The 27,351-nt window shown below is 37.8% G+C and overlaps 1 protein-coding gene across 1 annotated transcript in view; it reads left to right on the top strand.

Annotated features, from left to right (window-relative positions):
• HYDIN (HYDIN axonemal central pair apparatus protein) overlaps window positions 1-27,351 on the top strand; it is a 335,705-nt gene that overhangs the window by 68,303 nt on the left and 240,051 nt on the right. The window contains exons 7-9 of the mRNA XM_032853995.1: window positions 1,346-1,470; window positions 22,059-22,260; window positions 27,029-27,212. Of these exons, the coding sequence (XP_032709886.1) occupies window positions 1,346-1,470; window positions 22,059-22,260; window positions 27,029-27,212 (511 nt within the window). The remainder of the gene's footprint in view (window positions 1-1,345; window positions 1,471-22,058; window positions 22,261-27,028; window positions 27,213-27,351) is intronic.

Below are 27,351 nucleotides of genomic sequence, written 5' to 3'. Positions count from 1 at the left end.
CTCATACAGCAGTGTTCTCATAGGACTCCTGTAGGTTTCAAAACCACTCCTTCTCCTTGGCTCTTTGGGCCTAGAGGTCATAATGGCTTAACTCTTTATAACCCTGGGGGATTGTATCATTTGTAGTTCCCCTTCCCTCTTCTGTTAAGCAGACCCTTTGTTAAAACTGCCCTAAAGTCATCCTCATGTGATTGTGTGATCTTCAGGAGTGTCACAGAGTTTTCCATTATGAAACCTTCTCTTCACTGACCTATCACAAAACTTGGTTTTTTATCCCTTTGAAGGTATTTTTCTTCTGCAAATTATAGTACTTGCAGACATGTTTTAGGGCTGACCACTGGAATCACTCCATGAATGTTAAAAGAATGGCTGAATGGCAAGGACCCAAATGAGAATATTACTGTATCGTTTAAGTTTCTCTTACACCTGCTGGTCTAATACTGCTATTTTAACCTTAAAAGCAAAGTTCTTTCATGTCAGGGGAGAAGTGTACTTTATTTCTGAATTACCAAGTTGTTCTAGTGCCTGCAGTGCTAGAACTCCCCTTCCTCCACAACCTCTCTTCCACTCTTGCTGGGAATGCAAGCGGGTGCAGCCACTTTGGAGAAAAGTGTGGAGGTTCCTCAAAAAGTTAAAAATAGAGCTGCCTTATGACCCAGCAATTGTGCTACTGGGTATTTACCCCAAAGATACAGAGGTAGTGAAAAGAAGGGGGTACATGCACCCCAATGTTCATAGCACCCATGTCAAAGATGGCTAAACTATGGAAGGAGCCCAGATGCCCTTCAACAGATAAATGGTCCAAGAAGATGTGGTCCATAGACAGGATGGAATATTACTCAGCCATCAGAAAGGATGAATACCCAGTTTTTACATCAACATGGATGGAACTGGAGGAGAGTACGCTGAGTGAAATAAATCAAGCAGAGAAAGTCAGTTATCATATGGTTTCACTTAATTTGTGGAACGTAAGGAATAGCAGGGAGGACATTAGGAGAAGGAAGGGAAAAATGAAGGAGGGGAAATCAGAGGGGAAGAAGAATTATGAGAGGCTATGGACTCCAAGAAACAACCTGAGAGTTTTAGCGGGGACGGGGGTAGGGGGATGGGTGAGCCCAGTGATGGATATTAAGGAGGTCCCATATTGAATGGAGCACGGGCTGTTGTACACAAACAATGAATTGTGGAACACTACATCAAACACTAATGATGTACTGTATGGTGACTAACATAACAAAATATAATAAGAAAAGAAAAGAAAAAAAAGAACTTCCCTATCCTTTCTTCCTCCCCCTCAAACCAGATAGGAATGGGCTCTGATAGTGTGTCTCACTGTGTGCTGCAGGCCTTTCTCCGTGGAGCCATCTTCTGGAACTCTTAATGTGGGGGAGTCCATACAGCTGGAAGTGGATTTTGAGCCGCAGACTGTGGGCAGCCACAGCAAAAGGCTTATAGTGCATTACGACACAGGTATGCGTCCTTTGTTAAAAGTTCTACATGTTAAGAAAGGTCAGATGGAAAATACGGTGAAGCAAAATAGGAAATGGTTCTTTTGGCTGCGTTAAAGTAAGCTAAGATCCATAAGGTGAAGAACCAAAGAATGAATGTCTCCCACAGAAATAATGTTGAGCCAGAAATAAATCCCATCAGACTGGTTTTTCCAATACTTGAAAGCCTGACAAATAACAGCTCTCAGGAAGGGAACTAAACCCTGAAGTCACACCGGTAGCTTAATTGTATTTATGTAAATGAAACATTATGGTAACTGAATACTCCATGGATTTTCCATTTGATTTATTACTGCAATTGTCTTAAAGTTTAAAAAATGTAAATCCCAGTTCAGAATGTCTCCTGTGTGCTGACCAGTCTACGGTAAGATCCATTTGCCTTAATCCTTAGAATGCACAACATCTTACTTAAATGTGATTCTGTGTCTATCACTACCAGGATTTTCTGAAGGCTCCAGTCTGTACAATAATGAAAATTATACATTGTTTTTGCTAATATTTAATTGATGGTCCTGTAGGCTGCACGTACACTAGGCAAGTCTCCAAAGTTGGTTGTTAGATTAATATTTTACCATTGTCATTTATTATTTCATGATTTTTCTCATTTCCTTCTCACTTCTTTTTTACCCATTTGTGTTTATTGACCCAGATTGTCTGCATCAGGAGGGCACTGTAGGCAGAAAACACAAATGCACAACCAGGGAAAGAGCAACAGATGACATCTGGGTCACAGTTCAGAGTTGCTGCTTTTGTGGACACACCTCTGAGCAGGGCAGCTCTAGTCCATGTTTAAGGACCTGTTGTTAAGTGGTCCAAGTTCCACGTTGCCTGATGGAGCAACGCATACCCAGTGGTACGACCTGTGTATCTTATCTTTCAGTGTAAGTCAGGATTCCTTGGCTGCTAGCAAGGCAAACCTAACCCGAACTCCCTTAAGCAAAAAGGGGAGAGTTTTGACCCATATAACCCAGCAGAGAAAGGTAAAAAGCATAGCTTATAACACATCAGGAACATGAATGTTTCCAAAGTACCTGTGCCATTTTACAGTCCCATCAGCAAAGCACGAGACTTCCGATTGCTTCAGATCTTTGCTGATAAACGCGGTTGTTGTCTTCTTTTTTTTCCTGCTACCACATAGTGTTGTCTTGTTCATTTTAGACCTACTAGTAGTGTGAAGCTATGTCTTCTAGTGGTTTTAGTTTTTATCTAATGATTAATGATGTTGTGGACCTTTTTCTGTGCTTACTGGCCATTCATATATCTTTTTTAATGAAGTGTCTGTTCAAGTCTTTTGCTCATTTTTTATTGAGTTGTTTTTTTCTTTTATTAATTTGTAAGAGTACTTTGTAACTTGGTATTCTGAACACTAATCACTTGTCAGATATATGTATCATTAATATGTTCTTCCAGTCTGTAGCTTCCCCCTTTTCATTTCCTTCATATTTCTTCAGCAGCAGAAATTTTTAATTTTGATTATGTTGACATTATCAATGTTTTTCCTTTAAGATTAATGCTTTTTGCCTTCTTGCTAGGAAATAATCACCTTCTCAAGGATCACAAACATACTCTATGTTTATTTTTTAAAAGAGTAATAGTTGTAGCTTCTTTGTTGAGATTAATGATTGATCTTTGATTTCATATTTGTATGAATATGTGTGAGGTAGGGACTGTGTTTAATTCCCCCCCACACACACCATGTGGATTCTTGGCTCTTCTCCCTTCTGTAATCTTGTTCTGGAATTCCAATCAGTTACTCTGTTATTCTGTTCCTTAGTCTATTATTATTCTCATTTATTCCTTTTTTTTAAATAAGAGATTAACATTTTTGAAAAAGATTTATTTGAAAGAGAGAGAGAGAACGTGAAAGCAGGAGTGTTGGCAAAGGAAGAGGGAGAGACTCTCAAGTAGACTCTTCACTGAGTGTGTAGCCCAATGTGGGCCTTGACCCTAGGACCCTGAGATCATGACCTGAGCTGAAACCAAGAGTCAGAAGCTTAACCAACCAACCACCCAGGTGCCCTGATTTTTTATTCCTTTAAACCTCTATTGTACTTTTTCCATTTCTTTGTCTTTGTAGAACTCTGAATACTTTTTTCTTCTCTATTCAGTAATTCCCTCTTCCGTGAAGTCTCATCTGCTGAGTTTTAATTTTTCAATTATAAGTATTTCCATTTCTGAAATTTTATGTGGTTCTTGATTCAATCTATTCTTCAATCTGATTACTTTCTACTCTTTTATTCTTCAAGTTTCCTTTTTATTTCTTAAGCATGTTAAACATTGTCATTCTCATTCTGTTTCTGAGCATTTAAATACATTAAATCTGTTTACTTAGTTTGCTTTTTATTAGTTCTGATGGTTTTCAACCATGATATCTGTGGGGGAGGAAGAATATGGTTTTCAACCACTCTTCTAAGCTTTTGGCTGGGCTCCCTGTAGCAAAGAACAGATTAAGAAGAGAAAAACATACACATTTATTTAATGTAAGTTTTCCTTTGATGCCTACAGGCCTAGTCCAGGAAGCCAGAGGGGTGCCTCAAGATCAGCCAAGAAGGTCCTTGGCTTCACTAGGATGGAAATCAAATGCGAGCTCATAGGAAGTGAGAGCACAGTTTATTGAAGATCAGGAGAGAGCAGATGCGGATGGAGATTCTGGAAGACTCAGAAAGGAAAAGAGGGAGTCTTGTCTTTGTCAGGGTCTGGTATGCATATCCCCTCAGGCATCCAGGAACTGGTTAGAATGAAGAAGACAAAGGCCCTTCATTCCTTGGAGCCAGGGGGGCCTTGGCCTGGAGATATCTGGAGCCCTGGTCTGGAATGCGCATATGATGACTTCCTCAGGTCATTCTCACCTGGTTCTTCCTTAGATGTTATCTGTTCTAGAGAAATCATTAACTCCTTGTCCCTTACAAGGAGGATATACTGAGGGATGTGTTAAGTGGGGTGGGGGTACAGGTTCTGGTAAGAACAGAAGCAGGAAAAGGAGCAAAAACAGATTTTTAGGGAGTCTTTCTCTTTGCCTATCTCCTCAAGGCATGCAAGCTTTCACAAGGAAATAAAGACCTGGAGCAGTGGTTAAATCTGAGGTTTTTTTTTGTTGTTTTTTTTTTTTGTTGTTTGTTTTTGGTTTTTTTTGCTAGGTTTGATGAAGAGTAGAGAACTGTTGAGAGTAGAGAACTGACAAAAGACAGCCTGGGCACTACACTATTTCTTGCAATTTTTCACTTTGATGTTTTTATTTTCTGATAGGGCTAGTGATGGAATTTAAAGTAGTTTAAAAACTATTTTTATCGGGGCGCCTGGGTGGCTCAGTGGGTTAAAGCCTCTGCCTTCGGCTCAGGTCATGATCCCAGGGTCCTGGAATCGAGCCCCGCGTCGGGCTCTCTGCTCAGCAGGGAGCCTGCTTCCCTTCCTCCCTCTGCCTTCCTCTCTGCCTACCTGTGATCTCTATCTGTCAAATAAATAAATAAAATCTTAAAAAAAAAAAAACTATTTTTATCAACTATTTTAGTTATTTCAGTCTCCAGTTTAATTTGCTGCTTAATACTGACTCTATGTCTTTTTTTCACATCATTCAGCATGATTTATGGAGTAGTTCATCCTTTCCTACTGTTCTATAACGCTCTCTATGTAGTATAGTATGAATGTGGTTTATCTCTCACGTATTTAGATTTTTGCTAATTTCTCTCAGCTGTACTGTTCTGGGTAGAAGCCTTGACCATTGTGGTTAGGTTTATTCCTTTATAGTCTTATTTTTTATGTTTATTATTTACATATTTATTATGTAATCTTCATTACATTTTTTATTGAGATACAATCTAGATACAATAAGATGCACAGTTCTTCAGTGTACAGTTTGGTGAGTTTTGGCAAGACCTGTGTAATGACCACTCCGTTAAGGATAGAGAACATCCCTGGCTTCAGGGTCCTCTCATGCCCTTTCCAGTCAGTCCCTCCATCCCCGACCTAGACATTCTGCATCCTCTCACCCTATAGTCGTGTTGCTTGTTCTTGGACTTCAAATAAATATGCTCAATAGAGTATATAGTCTCTTGTGTCTGGTTTCTTTCACTCAACATAATGTTTCAGAGATGTATTCATGTGGGTGTGTGTAGCAAACTCCCTTCTTTACCCGTGAGCAGTATCCCACTGTAGGCTTATCCATGGTTTATTTGTTCTCCTGTTAATGTAACTTTAGTTTGTTTGAAGTTTGGGATTATTATGAATAAAGCTTACATAACCATTCTTGTACAAGTTATGTGTGTGTGTGTGTGTGTGTGTGTGTGTGTGTGTTTTAATTTTTCTCAGGTAAATGTTTAGGGGTAAGGTTGCTGGGTCATAGAGTAGGTATATGTTTTAACTTTCTGAAAAGCTTCCAAACAGTTTTCTAAAGTTGTTGAAGCATTTTAAAGACCAACCACAGCCCCCCCCGCCCCACCAAGCCAGGTGGTAGATAGGTCTTCTGGTTACTCCACATTGTCGATCTTTTAATTTTAGGTCATCCTAGCTGCAGAGTTATTATTAGCCAAATATAAACAAAAGCCTATATATTTTGCTTTTTTTTATATTTTATTTTTAATTGGCATTTCTCCAGTGACTAATGATGTTGAGTATCTTTTCATTTGCTTAGACCATTTTTATGTATTCTATTCTCAAGTGTGTATTCAGAGATTTTGCTTATACTTTAGGAGGTTATTTGTCCTTTTGTTATTGACTCATGGTTGTTTTTTTTTTTTCTTCCCAATACAGACCTTTCAGAAACAGTTATTGCAAATATCTCCTAAAAGTAGATTATCTTTCTAATTTTCTTACTACTATCTTTTCATTAGCAAAAGAATTTAATTTTGATGAAGTACAGTTTATCACTTCCTTTATAACTTGGAGTGGTATGTTTCTTCTAATTTTATTTTCTAAATTTTGGGGGCATATCAAAAAGGAGTTGTATTTTGTATATTGATCTTTTATACCTTCAAACCTCGATAAATTAACTTATTGACTCCTACTTTATCTGTAGGTGATTTTGGATTTTGTATATACACATGGCATCTTCAAATAATGATAGTTTTATTCTTTTTAAGTCCTTAAGCCTTTTACTTCTTTTTTTATTTTTTAAAGCTTTTATTTATTTGACAGACAGAGATCACAAGTAGGCAGAGAGGCAGGCACAGAGAGAGAGAGAGGGAGGCAGGCTCCCTGCTGAGCGGAGAGCCCGATGCGGGGCTCGATTCCAGGACCCTGGGATCATGACCTGAGCCGAAGGCAGAGGCTTTAACCCACTGAGCCACCCAGACGCCCCAAGCCTTTTATTTCTTATTCTTTCTTGCACAGCTAGGCCTTTATCAGAGTTTAATGGAAATGATGACAGCAAACATCCTTCTCTTGTTCTCAGTCTCAGAGTGGAAGTTCTCACTGTTTCATCATTTAGTATGATGCTCTGAATGGATACTCTCTTTCAGATTAAGAACATTTCCTTCCATCTCTAGATTTCTAAGAATTTTAATTTTGAATGGGTGTTGACTTTCATATATTACTTATGCACTTGTTGAGAGGTCATATATTATTTCACCTTTTCATGCAATGGCTTCATCTTTGGTCTGAAAAAGCAAATTGGTCTCATAAAACAAGTTGGTAATTATTCTACTTTTTCATTCTCTACAAGTGTTGTCATTTATAATATTCATATTATTTCTTCTTTAAGGGTTTGAAAAATTCACTTTTCAAGCTATCTGGGCCTAAAGCCTTTTTTTGGGAGGTTTTTTAGTTATTCAGTTATTCAGTTTATTTAGTACATTTAGATCTACTAAGGTGTTTCTGTTTTGTTTCCTTGTGTAATTTTGGTAAACTTTTTAAAGAAAATTTTCAGTTTAATCTAAAAATTTACATTTGTTGGCATAAAATGTTCATAATAACCCTAAGAGGGGAGGGAGGTTGGGGAATGCATGAGCCTGGTGGTGGTTATTAAGGAGGATACTTATTGCATGGAGCACTGGGTGTTATATGTAAATAATGAATCTTGGAACACTACATCAAAAACTAATGATTTGTTTTATGGGAACTAACATAACACAATAAAAATTTAAAAACAAAACAAAAGAAAACAAAAAACCCTAAGCTTTGTGATGTCTGTAGGTTTTATAGCGGATCTCCTCTTTCATTATTGATGTTGGTAATAGGTGTCTTCTCGCTTCCTTCCTTCCTCCTTTCCTTTCTTCCTTTCTTTTTTTATTCTTGAATTTCAACAAATGCCTTTGTGTTGTTAGTGTTACACTTGATCTTAGCCAAAAGGCCGAGAAGCATTGTGTTGTTAGTGTTAATAGTGGGTGAAAGTGAAAAATATGAGTGTTAATAAATTCAATCAATGATATATTTCTTCCATCTGGATCTCTATATCTTTGTGAGTTATCATTTTCATTTATGTCAGCCCCTAAAATTAAGTATTGGAAAAAATGTGGCCTTAGAATTATGTTTGGATTACTTTATCACAAAGTGTTTTAAATCAGGAGTTTAAAAAAGAATGAAGCATAGTCAATTTTTGTTGGTAAACATAATTCTTGATAAACATACCAAATTATCTTTAAAATATCTTTCATCTTTAGCTCATTTTAAGTATTTTGAATCATGTTTTTAATATATTTGACATATGAGTACTCTAGTACTCTAGTCCTAGTACTCTAGTACTCATATGTATGTATATGTATATACGTACTCATAGTATATAATATAATTATAAATGAACGAGTATACATAGGGTGGTGGTATAATGTCAAAAATTTTATTTGGTTGGTTTTTTTTTTTAATTTTTAATTTTTTATAAACATATATTTTTATCCCCAGGGGTAAAGGTCTGTGAATCACCAGGTTTACACACTTCACAGCACTCACCATAGCACATACCCTCCCCAATGTCCATAACCCCACCCCCCCAACCCCCCTCCCCCCAGCAACCCTAAGTTTGTTTTGTGAGATTAAGAGTCACTTATGGTTTGTCTCCCTCCCAATCCCATCTTGTTTCATTAAAACTTCTCCTACCCCCTTAACCCCCCATGTTGCATCTCCACTCCCTCATATTAGGGAGATCATATGGTAGTTATCTTTCTCCGATTTACTTATTTCGCTAAGCATGATACCCTCTAGTTCCATCCACGTTGTCGCAAATGGCAAGATTTCATTTCTTTTGATGGCTGCATAGTATTTCATTGTGTATATATACCACATCTTCTTTATCCATTCGTCTGTTGATGGGCATCTAGGTTCTTTCCATAGTTTGGCTATTGTAGACATTGCTGCTATAAACATTCGGGTGCACGTGCCCCTTCGGATCACTACGTTTGTATCTTTAGCGTAAATACCCAGTAGTACAATTGCTGGGTCATAGGGTAGCTCTATTTTCAACATTTTGAGGAACCTCCATGCCGTTTTCCAGAGTGGTTGCACCAGCTTGCATTCCCACCAACCGTGTAGGAGGGTTCCCCTTTCTCCGCATCCTCGCCAGCATCTGTCATTTCCTGACTTGTTAATTTTAGCCATTCTGACTGGTGTGAGGTGGTATCTCATTGTGGTTTTGATTTGTATTTCCCTGATGCCGAGTGATATGGAGCACTTTTTCATGTGTCTGTTGGCCATCTGGATGTCTTCTTTGCAGAAATGTCTTCATGTCTTCTGCCCATTTCTTGATTGGATTATTTGTTCTTTGGGTGTTGAGTTTGCTAAGTTCTTTATAGATTCTGGACACTAGCCCTTTATCTGATATGTCGTTTGCAAATATCTTCTCCCATTCTGTCAGTTGTCTTTTGGTTTTGTTAACTGTTTCCTTTGCTGTGCAAAAGCTTTTGATCTTGATAAAATCCCAATAGTTCATTTTTGCCCTTGCTTCCCTTGCCTTTGGCGATGTTCCTAGGAAGATGTTGCTGAGGCTGAGGTCGAAGAGGTTGCTGCCTGTGTTCTCCTCAAGGATTTTGATGGATTCCTTTCTCACATTGAGGTCCTTCATCCATTTTGAGTCTATTTTTGTGTGTGGTGTAAGGAAATGATCCAATTTCAGTTTTCTGCATGTGGCTGTCCAATTTTCCCAACACCATTTATTGAAGAGGCTGTCTTTTTTCCATTGGACATTCTTTCCTGCTTTGTCGAAGATTAGTTGACCATAGAGTTGTGGGTCTATTTCTGGGCTCTCTATTCTGTTCCATTGATCTATGTGTCTGTTTTTGTGCCAGTACCATGCTGTCTTGATGATGACAGCTTTGTAGTAGAGCTTGAAGTCTGGAATTGTGATGCCACCAAATTTGGCTTTCTTTTTCAATATTAAGATGAGTTTCTTGTAGGCAACATATAGATGGGTTTTGTTTTTTTATCCATTCTGATACCCTGTGTCTTTTGATTGGGGCATTTAGCCCATTAACATCCAGGGTAAGTATTGAGAGATATGAATTTAGTGCCATTGTATTGCCTGTAAGGTGACTGTTACTGTATATTGTCTCTGTTCCTTTCTGATCTACTTCTTTTAGGCTCTCTCTTTGCTTAGAGGACCCTTTCAATATTTCCTGTAGAGCTGGTTTGGTGTTTGCAAATTCTTTCAGTTTTTGTTTGTCCTGGAAGATTTTTTATCTCTCCTTCTATTTTCAATGATAGCCTAGCTGGATATAGTATTCTTGGCTGCATGTTTTTCTCGTTTAGTACTCTGAATATATCATGCCAGTCTTTCTGGCCTGCCAGGTTTCTGTGGATAAGTCTGCTGCCAATCTAATATTTTTACCATTGTATGTTACAGACTTCTTTTCCTGGGCTGCTTTCAGGATTTTCTCTTTGTCACTAAGACTTGTAAATTTGACTATTAGGTGACGGGGTGTGGACCTATTCTTATTGATTTTGAGGGGGGTTCTCTGAACCTCCTGGATTTTGATGCTTGTTCCCTTTGCCATATTGGGGAAATTCTCTCTAATAATTCTCTCCAATATACCTTCTGCTCCCCTCTCTGTTTCCTCTTCTTCTGGAATCCCATTTATTCTAATGTTGTTTCGTCTTATGGTGTCACTTATCTCTCGAATTCTCCCCTTGTGGTACAGTAGCTGTTTGTCCCTCTTTTGCTCAGCTTTTTTATTCTCTGTCATTTGGTCTTCTATATCGCTAATTCTCTCTTCTGCCTCATTTATTCTAGCAGTGAGAGCCTCCATTTTTTATTGCACCTCATTAATAGCTTTTTTTATTTCAACTTGGTTAGATTTTAGTTCTTTTATTTCTCCAGAAAGGGCTTTTATCTCTCTGGCGAGGGTTTCTCTAATATCTTCCATGCCTTTTTTGAGCCCGGCTAGAATCTTGAGAATCGTCATTCTGAACTCTAGATCTGACATATTACCAATGTCTGTATTGATTAGGTCCCTAGCCTTCGGTACTGCCACTTGTTCCTTTTTTTGTGGTGAATTTTTCCGCCTTGTCATTTTGTCCAGTTAAGAGTATATGAAGGAGCAAGTAAAATACTAAAAGGGTGGCAACAACCCCAGGAAAATATGCTTTAACCAAATCAGAAGAGATCCCAAATCGTGATGGGGGAGAGAGGGGATAAAAAGAGGTTCAGAAAGAAAAAAAAAAAAAAGAAAAGAAAAGAAACAATTAAAAAAAGAAAACGAATAAAGAAAAAATATAAAAAAGAAAAAAATATATGTATATTAGATAAGCTAGTTAAAAAAACGTCAAAAAAGAAAAGGGTAAACGTTAAAAAAAATAGCAGAAGAAGAGAAAAAAAATTGAAAAAGAAAAAAAAATTAACTGCAAGGCTAAAGAACCATGGGGAGAAAGCCAGGAGTTCCGTCCTTTGCTTTCTCCTCTGAAATTCTGCTGCTCTCCTTGGTATTGAAACTGCACTCCTTGGTAGGTGAACTTGGTCCCGGCTGGATTTCTTGTTGTTCTTCTGGGGGAGGGGCCTGTTGTAGTGATTCTCAAGTGTCCAGGCGGAGTTGCACCTCCCTTACCAGGGGCTGGGCTGAGTAATCCGCTCGGGTTTGCTTTCGGGAGCTTTTGTTCCCTGAGCGCTTTCCGTAGAGTCCGGAGGACAAGAATGAAGATGGCGGCCTCCCAGTCTCCGGCCCGCAGGAGCCGAGAGCCTAGGGCCCCACTCCTCAGTGCGCCCTCAGAGAACAGCGCCCAATTACTCCCGTCACCCTGGCCTCCGGCCGCGCTCCAAGCTGACCGAGCCTGCGACCGGTTCAAGGCAACCCCGAGCTCAGAGCTCACTCCTCGACTCCGTCTCTGTAGCCGGCTTCCCCATTCTAATACCTGTAAGCTCTGCGACACTCAGACACCCCCGATCCTTCTGTGACCCTGCGGGACCTGAGGCCACGCTGACCCCGCGTGGGCTTCACCCCGGTTAAGCCTCTGGAGCGATGTCCCTCAGCAGAACAGACTTTTAAAAGTCCTGATTTTGTGCTCCGTTGCTCCGCTGCTTGCCGGGAGCCGGCCCCTCCCCCCGCGGTCTATCTTCCCGTCGCTTTGGATTCACTTCTCCGCCAGTCCTACCTTTCAGAAAGTGGTTGATTTTCTGTTTCTAGAGTTGCTGTTCTTCTTTTCGATCTCCCGTTGGATTTGTAGGTGTTTGCAATCTTTAGATAAGCTGTCTACCTGATCTCCCGCTACCTGAAGTAGTCTCAACTGCTACTTCTCCGCCATCTTGACTCCCCCACTTTGGTTGGGTTTTGAGACCAATAGTTTAGAATGCTCCATAGCTCAATAGACTCAAAACTTGGGAGAAGACTTAACTAATAATCAAATCTAGATTTTACAAATGAAAAACTGAAGCTTTAAGAAACCAAGTGAAAAAAAGAAAAGAAACCAAGATGCTTCCAAAGTTTGCTTGAGTAGCCCAAGCACGATTAAAACCCAGGCTCAGACTAATCTGTGCAGTGCTTTTTCCACCAGAATAGATCATCTCTCTAATCTCTCATGTCACTATCTAGGTACTTTTACTCCCTTAATTTATTGACTGTGAAATGCAGCTCTCACTGGCCTTCAATCTGTATTTTAACTTTTGGGTAAGTATTTGAGTTGACACCCATACTTACATTTATAGTCATGTGCCAAAGGAAACAAGTATTCGTGTATTAAAATTGAATCACCATGGCAATGTTGACTTCCACACTGTGAGGTTCTGGCGTCAACCTTGGTTCACAGTCATTTTCTGAAGATGCAGACAGGAGGTAAGCTATCTTTTGCATTTTTCTTTACATGAAATGAACTGTTGATAAGAATATGCTTTCATCTTTATTGTGGGTTATCAATGACCGGAACCTATAACCTTTCATTAGTGAAAAACAGTAATGACTGTCTAAACACAATCATGGGGCTTTTCTAGGCAGCCATGATCATTGCCTTCTCATTTCACTAAATAAGCATCTGATTGAACGTTCTGCAGCTGTTTCAAGTATGAATTGATTTGAGGAGGGAAATTTCGCTTGGATTTTTTTCATACTTCCTCAAAAGATGTTCCAGAAGGAGGAACATTGATAATCCTCAGTGGGAAGTACTCAATCACATTTCTAACAGTTGTGTTTATGCCCTTCAGTTGCTGGTCCTCCGTTGGATAGAAATTCTTGGTTAAATGCAGCTAGGAGATTTTTCTTTTTCATCAACCAGAGTTTGAACCAGTGCTCTAGAATAAAGGAGGTTGAGTGTAAATTTCACCAATATCTAATATTTTACTCTCAGTGTTTACCTGAACCAGAACTCTTCTGTGCTTTCTTCTGTATATGCCTTTCTGTGGTGAAACCAAGTTTGTTTAGGAAATTGATTTTACCACAGAAATGATTTTGTTACCTTTTTATAATAGTCTAAAAGAGAAGAACTGAAGTAACTTGATACCTTTTACAAACTGATTCTTCCAGAAGAGATTAAGAACACAATTAGTCAAGACTACATTCTTAAAAACAAAATAGAACAAAACCAGAAACACAACAGTTGAGTAAACTAATTCTATCATTTTCAATAAAACTGAGATGTGAAAATATTATTTGACTCTTAAAAGATAAATAAATGGCTTAACTGCTTAAGTTTTGCACTTTTTAACTGGGTATTGAGAAACTTTAGGTAATCTAGGGGTTCAAGGAGATACTAGTATTTAGAACAGGCTTTAAGAAAAAACATATTCGTATTAAACCTTTGGTTACTGGAATGAACCCTAGAAGTAAGAGCATAAAAGTGTTTTTTATTCAATGCCTGGTAAGGTTGCTGTCATCTTAGAGGTGACATTAACCACTGGCACAATCAGGAAATGGAGCTGATGCACTTACTCAGCATTTTTTAAGTATTATGTCTCTTACTGAAGAGGAGATATTTCAATTCAGGAGTCATCAGTTGGCAAATAGGCTCTTTTTCCCCAAAGACATCATGATGTATTATTATTAAAGATAAAAGTAATCATAATATTAGTACTTCAAAGGACAGCTTTATAGTCATTTCTATATTGTACTCTAATAAACCATAAAGAAGATCTTTTTTTTCCTCCTAAAGGCCAAGAAAGGAATACCAAAATAGACTATAACAAGTAATTGAGAGCAATATGTTATCTCACAGTTGAAACTAATAAATAATATGTATCTGAATATACTGATGCAGACCTCCCTGCATAAGCTTTGTTTCAGCTGTGTGATTATTATGATTAATTATAAGTGTGTGCTGTTATAATTAGAAAACCTAGCAAAACATAGTTATGGTAAAAGAGTAAATGTTTTAACATGGCTTCAGAGGCAATGGAAACATTCCTTGACTGTTTCCTTTTCTTCATTTCTTCTTCCATACCTTAGGATAGGGAATAGCACAAGTTTGGACGCACAGATGGTCAAGATTGTTTAGGAGGTTGGAATGAGGTTTCTGTCAATTACATAACAAGTGAAGACTCGAGTCATGAGGTTTTCACATTTAAAAGGACATTAGAAAAAAAAAAAATAAAAGGACATTAGAGGACATCTCTTAACCCCATTATTTTATTTTATTTAAAAAAAATAACATAATGTTATATTAGTTTCAGGTATACAACATCGTGATTGGGCATTTATACACATCACAAAACACTCGTGTAGTTGCCATCTGTCGCCATTCCAAATTAATGCAATACGATTAACTATATTCCCTATGCCGTACTTTTCATTCCTGTGACTTACTTTATAACTGGAAGTTTTCACCTCTTGACACTGTTCACCTATTTCACTCCCCCCCACCCCTTTTGCTGCAATCACCAGATTATTCTCTGCATTTATGTAACTCCCTTTATTTTAGAGATGAGTAAACTGAGGTTCAGAGACATTGAAAACTATCCACCTAAGTAATGCTGGAACTTGAACCCAGGTCTTTGGCATCCTCTGAGGCCAGCATACTTTCTGTAATCCTCCACTGCCTTCCATGGAGATGGAGAATACTGACTTTGACATTGCCACTGATTTGCTGGGTGAGCTCAGTCAAGCAAGTCTTGGAAGTTGTTTCCTGCACCTTTCAAAGAAAGAGCATTTCTAAAGAAGTTTGATTCAGCAATTCACTTGCATGGGTGAATTTGACCCTGCTGTGACCAGGAAATGAAAAACACTCTTTCCACCAGCTTGCTAGTTCCTAGAGAATCTATGGCTCCACTCATATATTTTATTTATTGCCCTCTGTTGTCTGGAAGTATGAAATATATTGTGTATATAGCTAGCTTCGTATTTTTTTTATAAACTTAGTTTTGTTCATTTTTTTGTTTTGTTTTGCTTGATTGATAGTAGCAAAACTAACAAGAGCTAATGAGACTTCCAGAAAACATTTTTACTAGGACATAATAAATGACAGTGGCTAACCTCATCTGCAGTGATCACAACATTCAACCCTAGAAACCAAATCAGAAGCCAAATGGGAACAGGCAATCCAAGGAGAGAAAAATACCAGTGCTGGGGAACAGCAACCTTGTCCACTCTGGCAGGCATAACATCCCTTCATCCAACCAGTTTTCTAAGTCACTAGGGTTTGGGAGCCCTTTCTAAGGTTGTCTTCATGAGAGTGGGTGGACAAATCAGGTCACATTCCTAAAGTTGTGGAGACAAGAGTTATTGCTTCCTTTACTTTGTGGATCTGATGATTTTTGGAAGATGGATTAAAAAAAATCAATATTAGATAGTTTTCAAAAAGAGTGTAGTGGGTTTTGCTATATTTCTAGAAGAAAGAGTTTTGCAGTGAGCAACTCAAATTGATGACATTCGTCCCTCTGACCCTGAGATTTGTATGAACTAAATAAGCCCTTGGATCTTTTTCCTTGTTTAGACTTTTAAACAATGAAATATTTCAAATCACAACAGAAGTACAGAAGTAATATAATCAACAACGATTATGTTTAACACATCTCAACATTTTGCTATACACATTTCTTTCAGATGTTTTATTTTATGCATAACTAAACTGAATACAGATTTGAAGTCATCTCATTTACTCTGTCCTGATCTGATTCCTATGGCTTCTCAGAGGAGCTGTATTTGGTTATTTTTATGGTTCATTTGGTTCATTTTTATGGTTCATTTGGTTCATTTTTACATATTTATCTATCTATAAATCATATATGTTATTGTCTCAAGTAGTTTTCTTAAAAAGAGTATTTATTTATTTATTTATTTGAGAAAGAGAGCACGAGAGAGGGCCCAGAGAGAGGAGCAGAGGGGGAGGGAGAAGGATAAGCAGTCTCCGCACTGAGCAAGGAGCCTTACACGAGGCTCGATCTCATGACCCTGAAATCATGACCTAAGCTGAAACCAAGAGTCAGCCACTTAACTAACGAAGCCACCCAGGCACTCTGTTCGAGTAGTTTTAACCTTCACATAAATGATATCATACAGTATATACCATTTCCCAACTTGACTTTTTCATTCAACACTACATTTTGAAGATCTAAACGCATAGATCCATATAGCTCTGATTCATTTTAACTGATGGCAACACACTCCAGCATGTGAACATGCTATAATCTGTTCTTCTATTGGATATTAGGATGTTCTTCCTAGTTTTCTGCTACTACAAACAATACCACAATGAGTATCTCTGTATATGTCTTGTGCAGCTGTAGGAGATTTTCTTTAAGAAGGGAAATTGCAGAGTTACAGGTCAGGTGTATATTGAGCTTTCCTGGAAACTAAATTGGTCAGTCATGTGGTTGTACTAATTTGTATTTTCATCAGCATTATATGGAAATTGTTTTCCCACATCCTTATGACATAATTCCAAAACAGCATTGCCAAACTATTTGATTTTTGTTAATCTGATGGTTATGAAATAGTATTTTATTTTATATTTCTCTCATTAGTAGTGTTATCTTGCAGCTTTCCCATGTTTCCTGAAGACCCTATAATCCTTTCTTATGTTAAAGTTTTGGATAAGTAATGTATTCATGTATTTAAAAATTAAAGCAATGTCTTAAAAATATATATTGAAGGGTGTCATTTCTACTTTGCCTCATTCACCCACCCAGGTCTTAACTTTATTCTGGTGTTTTGTGCACATAGATGCAAACATACATGCAGGTTCTTATTTTCCCTCCTTACCTAAAAATAGCATACTATGTGAATTGTTCTAAACCTTACTTTTTCTACTTAATCATATATCCTGTACTTGTACACCTGCATGGCATTCCCCTTTTAGGTGTAGCACAGATAATTTAGCCAGTCTTCTCTTGGTGGGTACTTTGGCTGTTTTTTCTCTGTTGTTATTAAGGTCAGTGTTTTAATGAATACTCTTGATCTTGTTTTCACTTGTCGATAGGATGAATTCCTAGAAGAGGGCCAGAGGATAAATTATTTTGCAAGCTTGATAGATATTTTTAATCTGTGTCACCCAACTCATTCCATGAGGAAGGAAGAATGCACCACTTTGCATTCCCATGGCAACAGATTATGTTCTCAAACTTTTATTGTACCCAATGTGTTTGGGGCAATGGTATATAGATACATCTTTAGTTGTGTCGCTTTTATTATGAGAGAAGTTGAGCATCTTTTAACACATATAGGGGGCCTGTATATTTCTTTTCCTACAACTCTCTTCCATTCTTGTACTGGATTGTCATATTGATTTCTAAGACTTATTTACATATTTGGGGATTTAATTTATTTGTTTTAGATATGAATTGTAAATATTTTGACCACTTTTTCTTTTGTTTTTACTTAAGTTTTTGTAGCATTCAAAATTTCTTTTTTCTCTTCTTCTTCTTCTTCTTCTTCTTCCTTCCTCGTCTTCGTCTTGGTCTTCTTCTTCTTCATGTAGGTTCTACGCCCAATATGGAGCCCAATGTGGGACCTGAACTCACAACCCTGAGACCAAGACCTGAGCTGAGATCATGAGTCAGACACTTAACCAACTGAGGCACCCAGGCCCCCAAAATTTCTTTTTTCCTTTTTACATAATAACATTTCTTAATATTTTTTAGAGGAATCTGGATTTTGAGACATGGTTAGAAAACTTTCTCCTCAAAAGTTACAAAAAAGTTTTCCTGTGTATTGTTCTACTTTTATGGTTTCATATTAAACACTTAAATATTTTATTCATTTGACATTTATTCTGTTGCTAGATGTGAGGTATGTTTTTCCATATGGCTACTAGGTTATCCAAATAGTGCTTTTTTTTGTTTAAACTTTATTCTTATACCAATGATTTGAGATGCTGCCTTTATATTATAATAAATTCTAGCATGTATTTGGGCCTGTTTTGACTTTTTATTCTATTCCATCAGTCTTTCTTTTAAAGCTGTCTTAATTACTGAGGCTTTACACTATGTTTTAATTCTACCAGTTCCCAAAGGATAATGACAATAATTCACAGTTCATAAAGCTCAGCAAACCCTTGTTAATTCGAATACTGCTGGAAACTAAAGCAAAAAGAATGTCATAAAAGGAGTCAGAAGAAAAAAGATACATTCCTTAAATGGCACACTAATAATGGTGACTGCAAAGTTTTCAGCTGAAATTATGGGAACCAAAAGACAGTAATGTGATATTATTCAAGTGCTGCAAGAAAAACAGTGCTAGTTTACAATTCTTTACCTATTGAAAATATTCCTAAAAATGAAGATAAAACAAAAATGTTTGAAGACAAAGTCTGAAAAACTATAAATTCTGGTTGGCATTGTTTCCCCCTTCATCACAGTGAAGAAGCCATTCCATTTTTCTTTTAGTTTCCATTGTTTCATTTGAAAAGTTAGCTGTAATTCTAACCATGGGTCCTTTGAAGATAATATGCCTTTTCCTCTAACTGCCTTTAGGACTTTCCCTTTGTCTTTGATTTTCTTTAGTTTCACTACAATATATTCATGTATTTAAGTTTCTCCACTTGACATTCATTTGGGCTTTTTAAATTGTAAACTGATGCCTTCAATCAACCATAGAAAACTCTTAACCCTCATCTCTTAAAATATTGTCTTTGATTCATTATATCTTTCCTCTCCTGAGTTTCCAATTAAACACTTATACCTTCTCGCTCCATTTGCCTACTATTTTACTCATTCATTGTGCATTTTTCATGTATTTTTATTTCTTCACATTGCCTTTTGTATTTTCTGAACCATGGTCCAGTTCACTATTTTTTTCATAAAATTATTAAAATTCTTTTATTAATCTTAGAGATTTAAAAATTTAGGTGGTTTTATTTTATTTCTATAAGAGCCTAGTATGGCTCTTGTTCAGGTTTCCTAGGTCTTTGTTTGATTTCCCACTCCTTGGATATAGCTCCAAGGTCATCCTTTGTTTCTTTAGACATAGTTGGTTTACAGTCTGTGATGATTCTAGTATATAATAATTTGTTAATCTTGTTTTGTCTTTCTTACATTTGCCAGTTCAAACAAATGGAGCTTTGTTTCTTTGCACGTCTGGTTATGTTTGAATGTTTATTTTAAAAAATGTTAAAAATTGAAATTTCTTTCCTCCAAAGTGAAGTGTGTTACTTCTGCTAGGTTTCTGAGAGTGAAACCAGTCCATGATCACCAAATCCAAGGACTGAAATTCTCTTCAATCACAGATAATTTCAGCATAGTATTTAACTCTGAATTAGGGCTAGTCTGCTTCTAATTCAAACTCATCTTGAGAGTACAGTCGTTTGAGGATAAGTTATTGTGGATAAAGTCTTTTTGTTTGTTTTCAGTCTCCCTTTCTTTAGACTTAGGGTTTTGATTTCCATCCTTCCTGCCTGCACAGGAATAGCTCAACATTGCCAAGAGTACCATATCCATGGGTCAAAACTTTCTTCCATGCTCAATGATCTTTTTGGTCCTTTTTTTGTTTAATTTTGGCCCGGTAGTTCTTTAATGTGACAATGGTTCTGGAGTGACTTTAAGAAGATGTTTGTTCATATTTTGTCCAGATTTTTAAGTTATTTTAGCAGAAAATCCCATTAACTTAACCTGCCTTATCTTTGCTAGAAAAAGAAAATTAGCTATTTCTCATGTTAAATAGTACATCAAGCCAGACCTATTTATGGTCTCCTTAGTTTCTTTAAGAAAGGTGCTGCTTTTAAAGGGAAGGAGGAAGTTGAGTTTCAAAATGTAATTTAAAATTTTTAAAACATAAACTTATTTTTAAAAGCCATAAAGAAAAGAATTAGACTACATAAAGACTAAGAGAAAAGAGACTTAACTTGAAAAAAAAGTCATACAGAAATTCAAATATCTAATGGAGGAAAAAATTGCAACATGAATAACAGCTAATTTTTTAATATCAAAAAAGTCTCACAAATCAATATGCAAAAGGTAAACTTCTCAAAAGGAAAATGAACAAGGCTATAAAAGGCATCTCACAGAAAAAGATGTTTTAAAGTTCTTTAATCTATGAGAAAATGTTCAACATCAACATCATCCATATTTAAGGCTATGCAAATTAAACAATTAAAACAATGATTTCTCCCTTATCATATTATTAAGCTTAGCTCATCAGAAAGTTTAAACGTTGTCAAGAGTACACACCTTGATTTGGCAAGGGAGTACATGAAAATATTAACAGCTCTTACCTTTGAAAGGCTGGCCTAAGTGAGTGAAGGGGAGAAGACATTACATTTTCACAGTGTATGCTTTTATGGTATTTGAACGTGTATTTAAAAAAATATATTTTTAAATAAAAGTTTAAAATTTTAGAGTCAAATGTCTGGATACTTTCTTCTGTGTTCAAAGCTTTTCTGTGTTTAAAGTGATAGAACATAAAGGATGTTTGCACTGTATAAAACATTATTAATTTACTAAGTACCTGCTTGGTTAATACAATGGTGAATGGAGCAGAAATGTTTGCTAAAAAATAAGGTACAAGTGCTTATGCTTTTTGGGTTCTGATTAAACTTAGAGCAGTGCAGGACCTTCCTGGTGTTTAAATATTTCCTTTTTCTACTCTGATGTCAGAGTGAGGCACCCTCGTGACATTGTAGAGATCAGGTAGAACATAGTTTGTATGTTTGTATCTTCTTGGAAGTCCAAGGGGCCTCATGTTTTACCTAGAATCAAGGGAATTGGTGCATCTTGAATGAAATTGGGAACTTAAATTACTATGCTGAATAAAGGTTTCTTAACATTAAGATTTTTAAAATTTACACATAGCCTTGGTCTTAATATTTTGGTTTCTTTCTGTGCAATTGCTACCTAGATATAGTATGTGTATGTTTCGTCTTTGTTTTAATTACTGTTTAAGGAAGTGATTCCTTTAAAAAGTTGTGTGTTTTTTGTTTTTTGTTTTTTTTAACTAATGAAGTTATTCTTTTTTTTTAAGATTTTATTTATTTGACAGACACAGTGAGAGAGGGAACACAAGCAGGGGGAGTGGGAGAGGGAGAAGCAGGCTTCCCACTGAGCAGGAAGCCAGATGTGGGGCTTGATCCCAGGACCCCGGAATCATGACCTGAGCCAAAGGCAAGAGGCTTAATGCACTCAGCCACCCAGGCGCCCCTAATTCTTTCTTCCTGATCCCCTTTGGATTGGACTTCGATCCTTGCATGCTGAGCAGCTCTTCCTAGATATACTTGGTATAGGTACAGTTACTTTAAGAATCAGAATGCCAGTTCATGTTTGGGATAAAGAAGAGACAAATGGTTATATTCTAGAACACAGGTACCCTTGTGGTCAGGCTATAGGATTTAAAAATATTACCAAAAAGGGGCACATGGGTATTTCAGTTGGTTAAGTATCTGACTCTTGGTTTTGGCTCAGGTCATGAGATGGAGCCCAGCGCTGGGCTCTACACACAGTGCAGAGTCTGCCTGTCCCTTTCCCCCTGCTCCTTCTGTGCGCTCTCTCTCTCTCTCGAATATATAAATAAAATCTTCTAAAAAATTAGAAGAAAATGTAACACCCACTATAACAATTTGTATGGTTTTTACAGTGACCAAATAAGATAGTTTGACTCTCCATAACTTCACCAAACATAATACTTAAGTTTTCTGATCATGTCTGATCTCTGGATTGATTGCGGGGTGGGGGGAGCGGAGAATGAAATGTCTAATGCTTGTCCTATAACTTCACCTTGGGGGAAAAAGTGACCTAGTAGTCATTCTAGAATAAATCTCAAAGTGTCTTTGTACTTTGTTAATTTCTAGGTGAAAAAGTCTTTTTATCTCTGTATGGAGCTGCCATAGACATGAATATAAGGCTGGACAGAAATTCCTTGATCCTTGAGAAAACCTACATATCTCTGTCCAGTCAGCGAATTTTAACTATTCACAACCGCAGTAACATCATTGCCCACTTCCAGTGGAAGATATTTGCTACCCAGGAAGAAGAAGACAGAGAAAAGTTTAGGTGTGTAAGAAAAATTACCCATATGCTATAATTTGGGGGAACGCAAAGCTCACTTATCGTGAAAAATCTGAGACTTTTGTGGTAAGTTTTTAACCAACTCAAATAAGGTCAGATTTTTATAACTTGGTCCCAGTGTATGATGCTCCTTTGTTCATTTAAAGAACTTGAATTGAGCTATGTGGAATACAATGTTGTTCATCCATGGTTAATCTCAACCTGGTTATAATTTATTAGTGGCTAAACTCCTAGATTTTTAAGACCAAATATATAATTTTTCACTAGTCTCTCAAAACTAACCTATAGGACTGTATTTTGTTTCATAAACCTAATCAGATTGGTCAGATTTCATGGTTTCTAAAAATAATCTGTTTTGAATTGGGATCAGTGTGGATTTTTTTTTTCAATGAGAAGATATTTCCAGAAAATATGAAGAATGGGGAACAAGAAGGGCTTAGATATAATGGCTTTTATATTCTCAGCTTTAGTAGCATTGCTTAATCCCTGCTAACCATATAATTTAATGATTTCTTGTTGGTATCTTTAATCTTTTCCTTTTTAAAATACTTCAGGCAGGGGAGAAAATTAATAAAGTGGCAAGCCAAACTCTTTTTAACTAATCTCATCACTGTTAAATTTTGAATATTTCTTTTTACTGAATCTATCCCTGCCTCTTCTAAAGTCCATTTTCATTTTTATCTCCTTCCACCCTCCCTGAATTAGCACTTTTGCTGCTTTCATTGGACTTCATTTCAGCCTTTCTTATTTGCCTCTCCATTTTCATTAAAGATTAGCCCTGGGAAGCTTCAAACCTTTGTTTAAAACCAAGTTAGTATGTGATAAAAATAAAAGTCTTAGGTCCATGGAAACCGGGCAGAAATCCCCCAGTGTTCTGTCCCTAATTGAATCAGAAGGAGCTGTGACAATGGCGGGACCCAGTGGACCAGAAGCTTTATCATTCAGACAATGAGCTTTAATCACTGGATTACCACTGTGCCATCTTTAAAATGTGAGAAAAGAAAAACCTTTCCTGCCTCAAAACTTCAGTTCGCCTCATAGCATAGAAATACCAGTAGTTCAAAAAGGCAAGAAGAAACTGCTTATCCACTGCTTTATCTGTCCTGATTCCCTCATTCATGAGTGTCCCAACAATAAGAATGGTCCAAGCATGCTTAAAGAGAAAATGGGAGAGCAGGTACAAATGAAGAAACTCCAGCAAACACAGTGTTTCAGTATCCTGCTTGTCCTGCGGGCACAATCTTTTGGGGAGCGTGGGTACACACCATCAGAAGGAAACCAGCTTTACCTTCAACTATGTGCATTTGACTATATGTCTAACCCATGCCTAATGCCAGGGCAATGTCCAAAAGTTTAAGCAAGTTAATTTCAACAGTGAAACTCACAAAAAACTTAAACCAATAATTATCAGAGATGCCAGGGACAGAGAATGTAATTTCAACAATGCCTGGATAGACATTCTTTTCTTTTATTCCTCTACTCTTTATCTCTTTCATATCATCCTGAGGCTTCTTTTTCCTTTTCTCTTGTGTTCTTTCTTTCACTATCTTTCCTGCTCTCTTAGTTCCTATAGAATTTTTTTTTTTTGTAGCAAGGGAATAATATGCAATAACATTTTCATAATCGTGATTGGCAGCCTACTTTGATCATCTAGGATTTTGCTGTTCCATTAAACAATGAACATGAAAAGTGGCTTCAGATGACTAAACATTTTCAGATGACTTCCATTTTCACTTTGGGTGACAAATGGCAACACGACTCAATGTTTCTCCAAACTGGATTGGTTGATCTAAGTGCAGATGTTACTGAATAAGCTGCTCTTTACCTTCTCCCTCTGCTTTTCCTCGGGCCAGATGGCCAGGGCAAGAGGGGAAAGAGAGTTAGAGGGGAAGTAGGCCGTTTATGCCCAATTTCTTATTTGGCCAGGTTGTCTTTTCTGTTTTAGGCCTCTCTTGTTCCTTGTTATATCCCCAGCCATGCCATAACTTTTTTATTTTTTAATGTATTTTTTTTAATTGAAGTTCGTGTTATTAGTCATGAATTCTCGTCCTGGATATAATTGGAGATGGAATGCCTATCCTCTCAAAAAGCAAGACAAATACAGAGAGGTTTGCCTTTTACTGAAGGCAGTTTGGTCTTCAACTTGGAACAGAAAGGATCTGCTCTACATGCGTTCATGCGTACTTTGCGAGAATAGTTTCCCTTTGTAGCTCCCCAAGGACCCAAGACTTGCTTTGTACCAGAACTCCTAGAGTCCTCAGTGGAACCCCCCCACAGAGTTGTCAGCATGGATTTATTCCTCAACTTTCAGGTACAGGAAGTGATGTGTTTTAATGACCAGTTTTAATGAGTGTTGAGCCTGCCACCCAGCTAATAGTAAATTTAATCATAGTTGTGTTTGGAAGTCCCTTCTCTTCCCCAGGGTGAACCAAGAACCTGCAGACTTGGATGGTAACTTGGTAAACAGGAAGGCAGACCTAGTCTTTGATTTAGAATAGTCACCACAAAGTTGCTTGGTGTCCAGGGTCACATGGTCTGTTTGAAGATGGATGACTTCATCTTTTCTGTGCCAACTGTGGACATGAGAATATTTCTCCCTTGAAGGCCAAAGCTCTTAATTTTTAATCTCCTCAGCATCCAAGTACACTTCTTGGGGGCACTGCAAAGGAGCAGGGTCTCTAGCACCTCAATATAAGGGCGCATTTACTGGTCCAGTGCTACTGTACCTGAGACACAAGGCTTTCCCATTCATTATAATCCATAGGCTGAACGAGACTTGATGCCTGAATGCGGCTACCAGACCATTTGTAAAATGGGTTAAATCCATGGTTTTACTGAGAGAGAGGGCTAGTGTGTGGTTCTGCTGTCTGAGGAAAGGTTTCCTCATCTGTAAATCAGAAGCACCTCTGAATGTCGGAGACCAGGAACAGCAGCAGGACAAGATGGCCCAACAGTAGCCCGAGGGTTAGACGAGCCCTTGCTGGAGTCAGCTCAGCTCAAGGTGTTTCACGTTCCCTTCTCAGACTGGCAGCCTTGGTTCCAGTGCTCTAATCGGAGGGCAAAGAGGAAGACATACAGTGCATCACCACCCCTTTTGCATTATGGGGCTGTCAGGGATTCATGGGCCCCAGCAGTGTGGGAGAAGAACATTTGGGAATTTTTCTTTCATTCTCTTCTGTTTTCTGTTGTGAGGTTTGAGTTAATCATACTCATCAGTTCATGCAGCATTACCATCCTTGGTCCATATAAGACATTTTATTTCTACACCACACTCCCAAGAACCCCTCAAGAAATAGAATGTTTATGATTCCCATTATTTGTTTAAATACTTTTTCAATCTCTCACATCAAATTTACCCATACCTGTTAGTATTACAGCAAGCACTTCAATGAACATCTTTCTGACTGTGTCATTGCTTATATCCATGATTGGTTTCTTCAGGATATATTCCCAAAGGTAGGTGTCATAAATTCCACTGACAGGAGTAAGTGGTTTCCTTTCTTTCTGTGAACTGACTTCTCTTTATTTGACCTGCTCAGCCCAGCAGTGTAGAAGGACTGCTGCTCTGGTTACCTTGGACACTGCTTTCCAGCTAACAATGAAGAGAAAGCACAGGGTGCTTTCTTCCTGGGACACAGAACACATTGAACCCATTTCTTTGACTTCTTTATCTTCTGTGACCAAAGGGCCCTGAGTACTAAGTCATTAAAAAGAGCTGTTTGGTGTTGCTGAACATATCGTCTGCATGAAGTCGTCTAGAAAGTAGTTGGGGCTGGGACAGGAATTCAGCGACCCCAGGTTCTTACTGAGCACTCACTTAACTGAATAAATTGTCTCTCACCAGTGGCAATATCAGGAAAATGGTGGGAAAATGGTCCTATGACCTGGGAGGAGATAAAATCCAGTCTTCAAAGTGCAGATGAAGTAACAGATCCTAAGAGTAATGTGAACACAGCTTTGTGAGGACAATGAGGAGAGGGTTGGGGAAGGCTGCTTTTCTGACTTATCATGATGGATATCAAGAGCTAGAAAGAGAGAAAAAAGGAGGTGTCTTGAGGTGTGGTGTGAGCATTTTATAAGCTTGAGAGCTGGATAGTTGCTTATGACTGATCTAGGGAGAAAACAGTATTTATGGAGTACCTGCTCTGTCCCAGGAACTGTCAGGTCCTTCATCACATTTTATCCTCAACACATCTATATTATCTCTGTTGGATAGATGAAGGCACTGAGGCTGGGAGGAATTCTGGAACCTCCAAAGTCATAGAGCTAGTAAATGGTAGCAGAATCAACATCCAAGCCTAGTCCTTGCTGGTTTCAGATTCTGTTCTCTAGGTAACTAACAGCTAAGAAAGTATTAGAGCTAAGTAAGTCTAAAAAGAAAAAAAAATGTTTTTCAAATGTGAGAGGCAGGGTAGATATTATTTAAAAAGCAGCCTGGAAAACACAATTATCTAAAAGAAAATATTTGTCTAAATATACATGAGGGTTCAGTAATAAGCAAATGGGCATTGAGTAGAACAGGAAGCCAAGGAGGACTTGTTGAAGGAAGTGACTAAAGGTGAACAAACAGATGCTCTTGAGAGGATGAAGTCCAAGGTCACTCAGCTCATGTGTTACAGACTTACAGCAAAAAAGGACCACCTCAGGGTGATGGGCGAGACCACTTCCAGGAGGACGGACTGGAGGGGAACACTTTACAGTGGTCTTCATGGGAGTACCAAAACAAGTCTCACGTTTCCTGTATTTTCTTTAGGGTCTGTGATGACCTGAGCAAAGCGGAAAAGAACGAGACTGATGAGTTTCTTGAAGAGTGCATTAATGATCCTTCACTCCGAGAACGTCTTTCCATTCTCTCCCGCACCTTTGAGAATCAGAGGAGGCTGGTTCAGGCAGACAGCATGCTCTTCTTGAGTAACATTTTCACTGTTGAGCCCCTGGTGAGCACATAAATAAAATCTGACCATACAATAAACATAAGTGGGGGCACAGGGCTTATTTTGATAAAAGTACTCACTCTGGGATTGATACTGAGTTCTGGGAGCATAAAGATTTCAGCTGAAAGCCTCACATCGTTAT

The sequence above is a fragment of the Lontra canadensis genome, unplaced genomic scaffold (genome assembly GCF_010015895.1).
Source record: "Lontra canadensis isolate GAN:19392208 unplaced genomic scaffold, GSC_riverotter_1.0 scaffold8, whole genome shotgun sequence".
NCBI classification, from domain to species: Eukaryota; Metazoa; Chordata; class Mammalia; order Carnivora; family Mustelidae; genus Lontra; species Lontra canadensis.
Note: the sequence above shows the minus strand (reverse complement) of the source record. Positions and strands in the feature narration are given on the sequence as shown.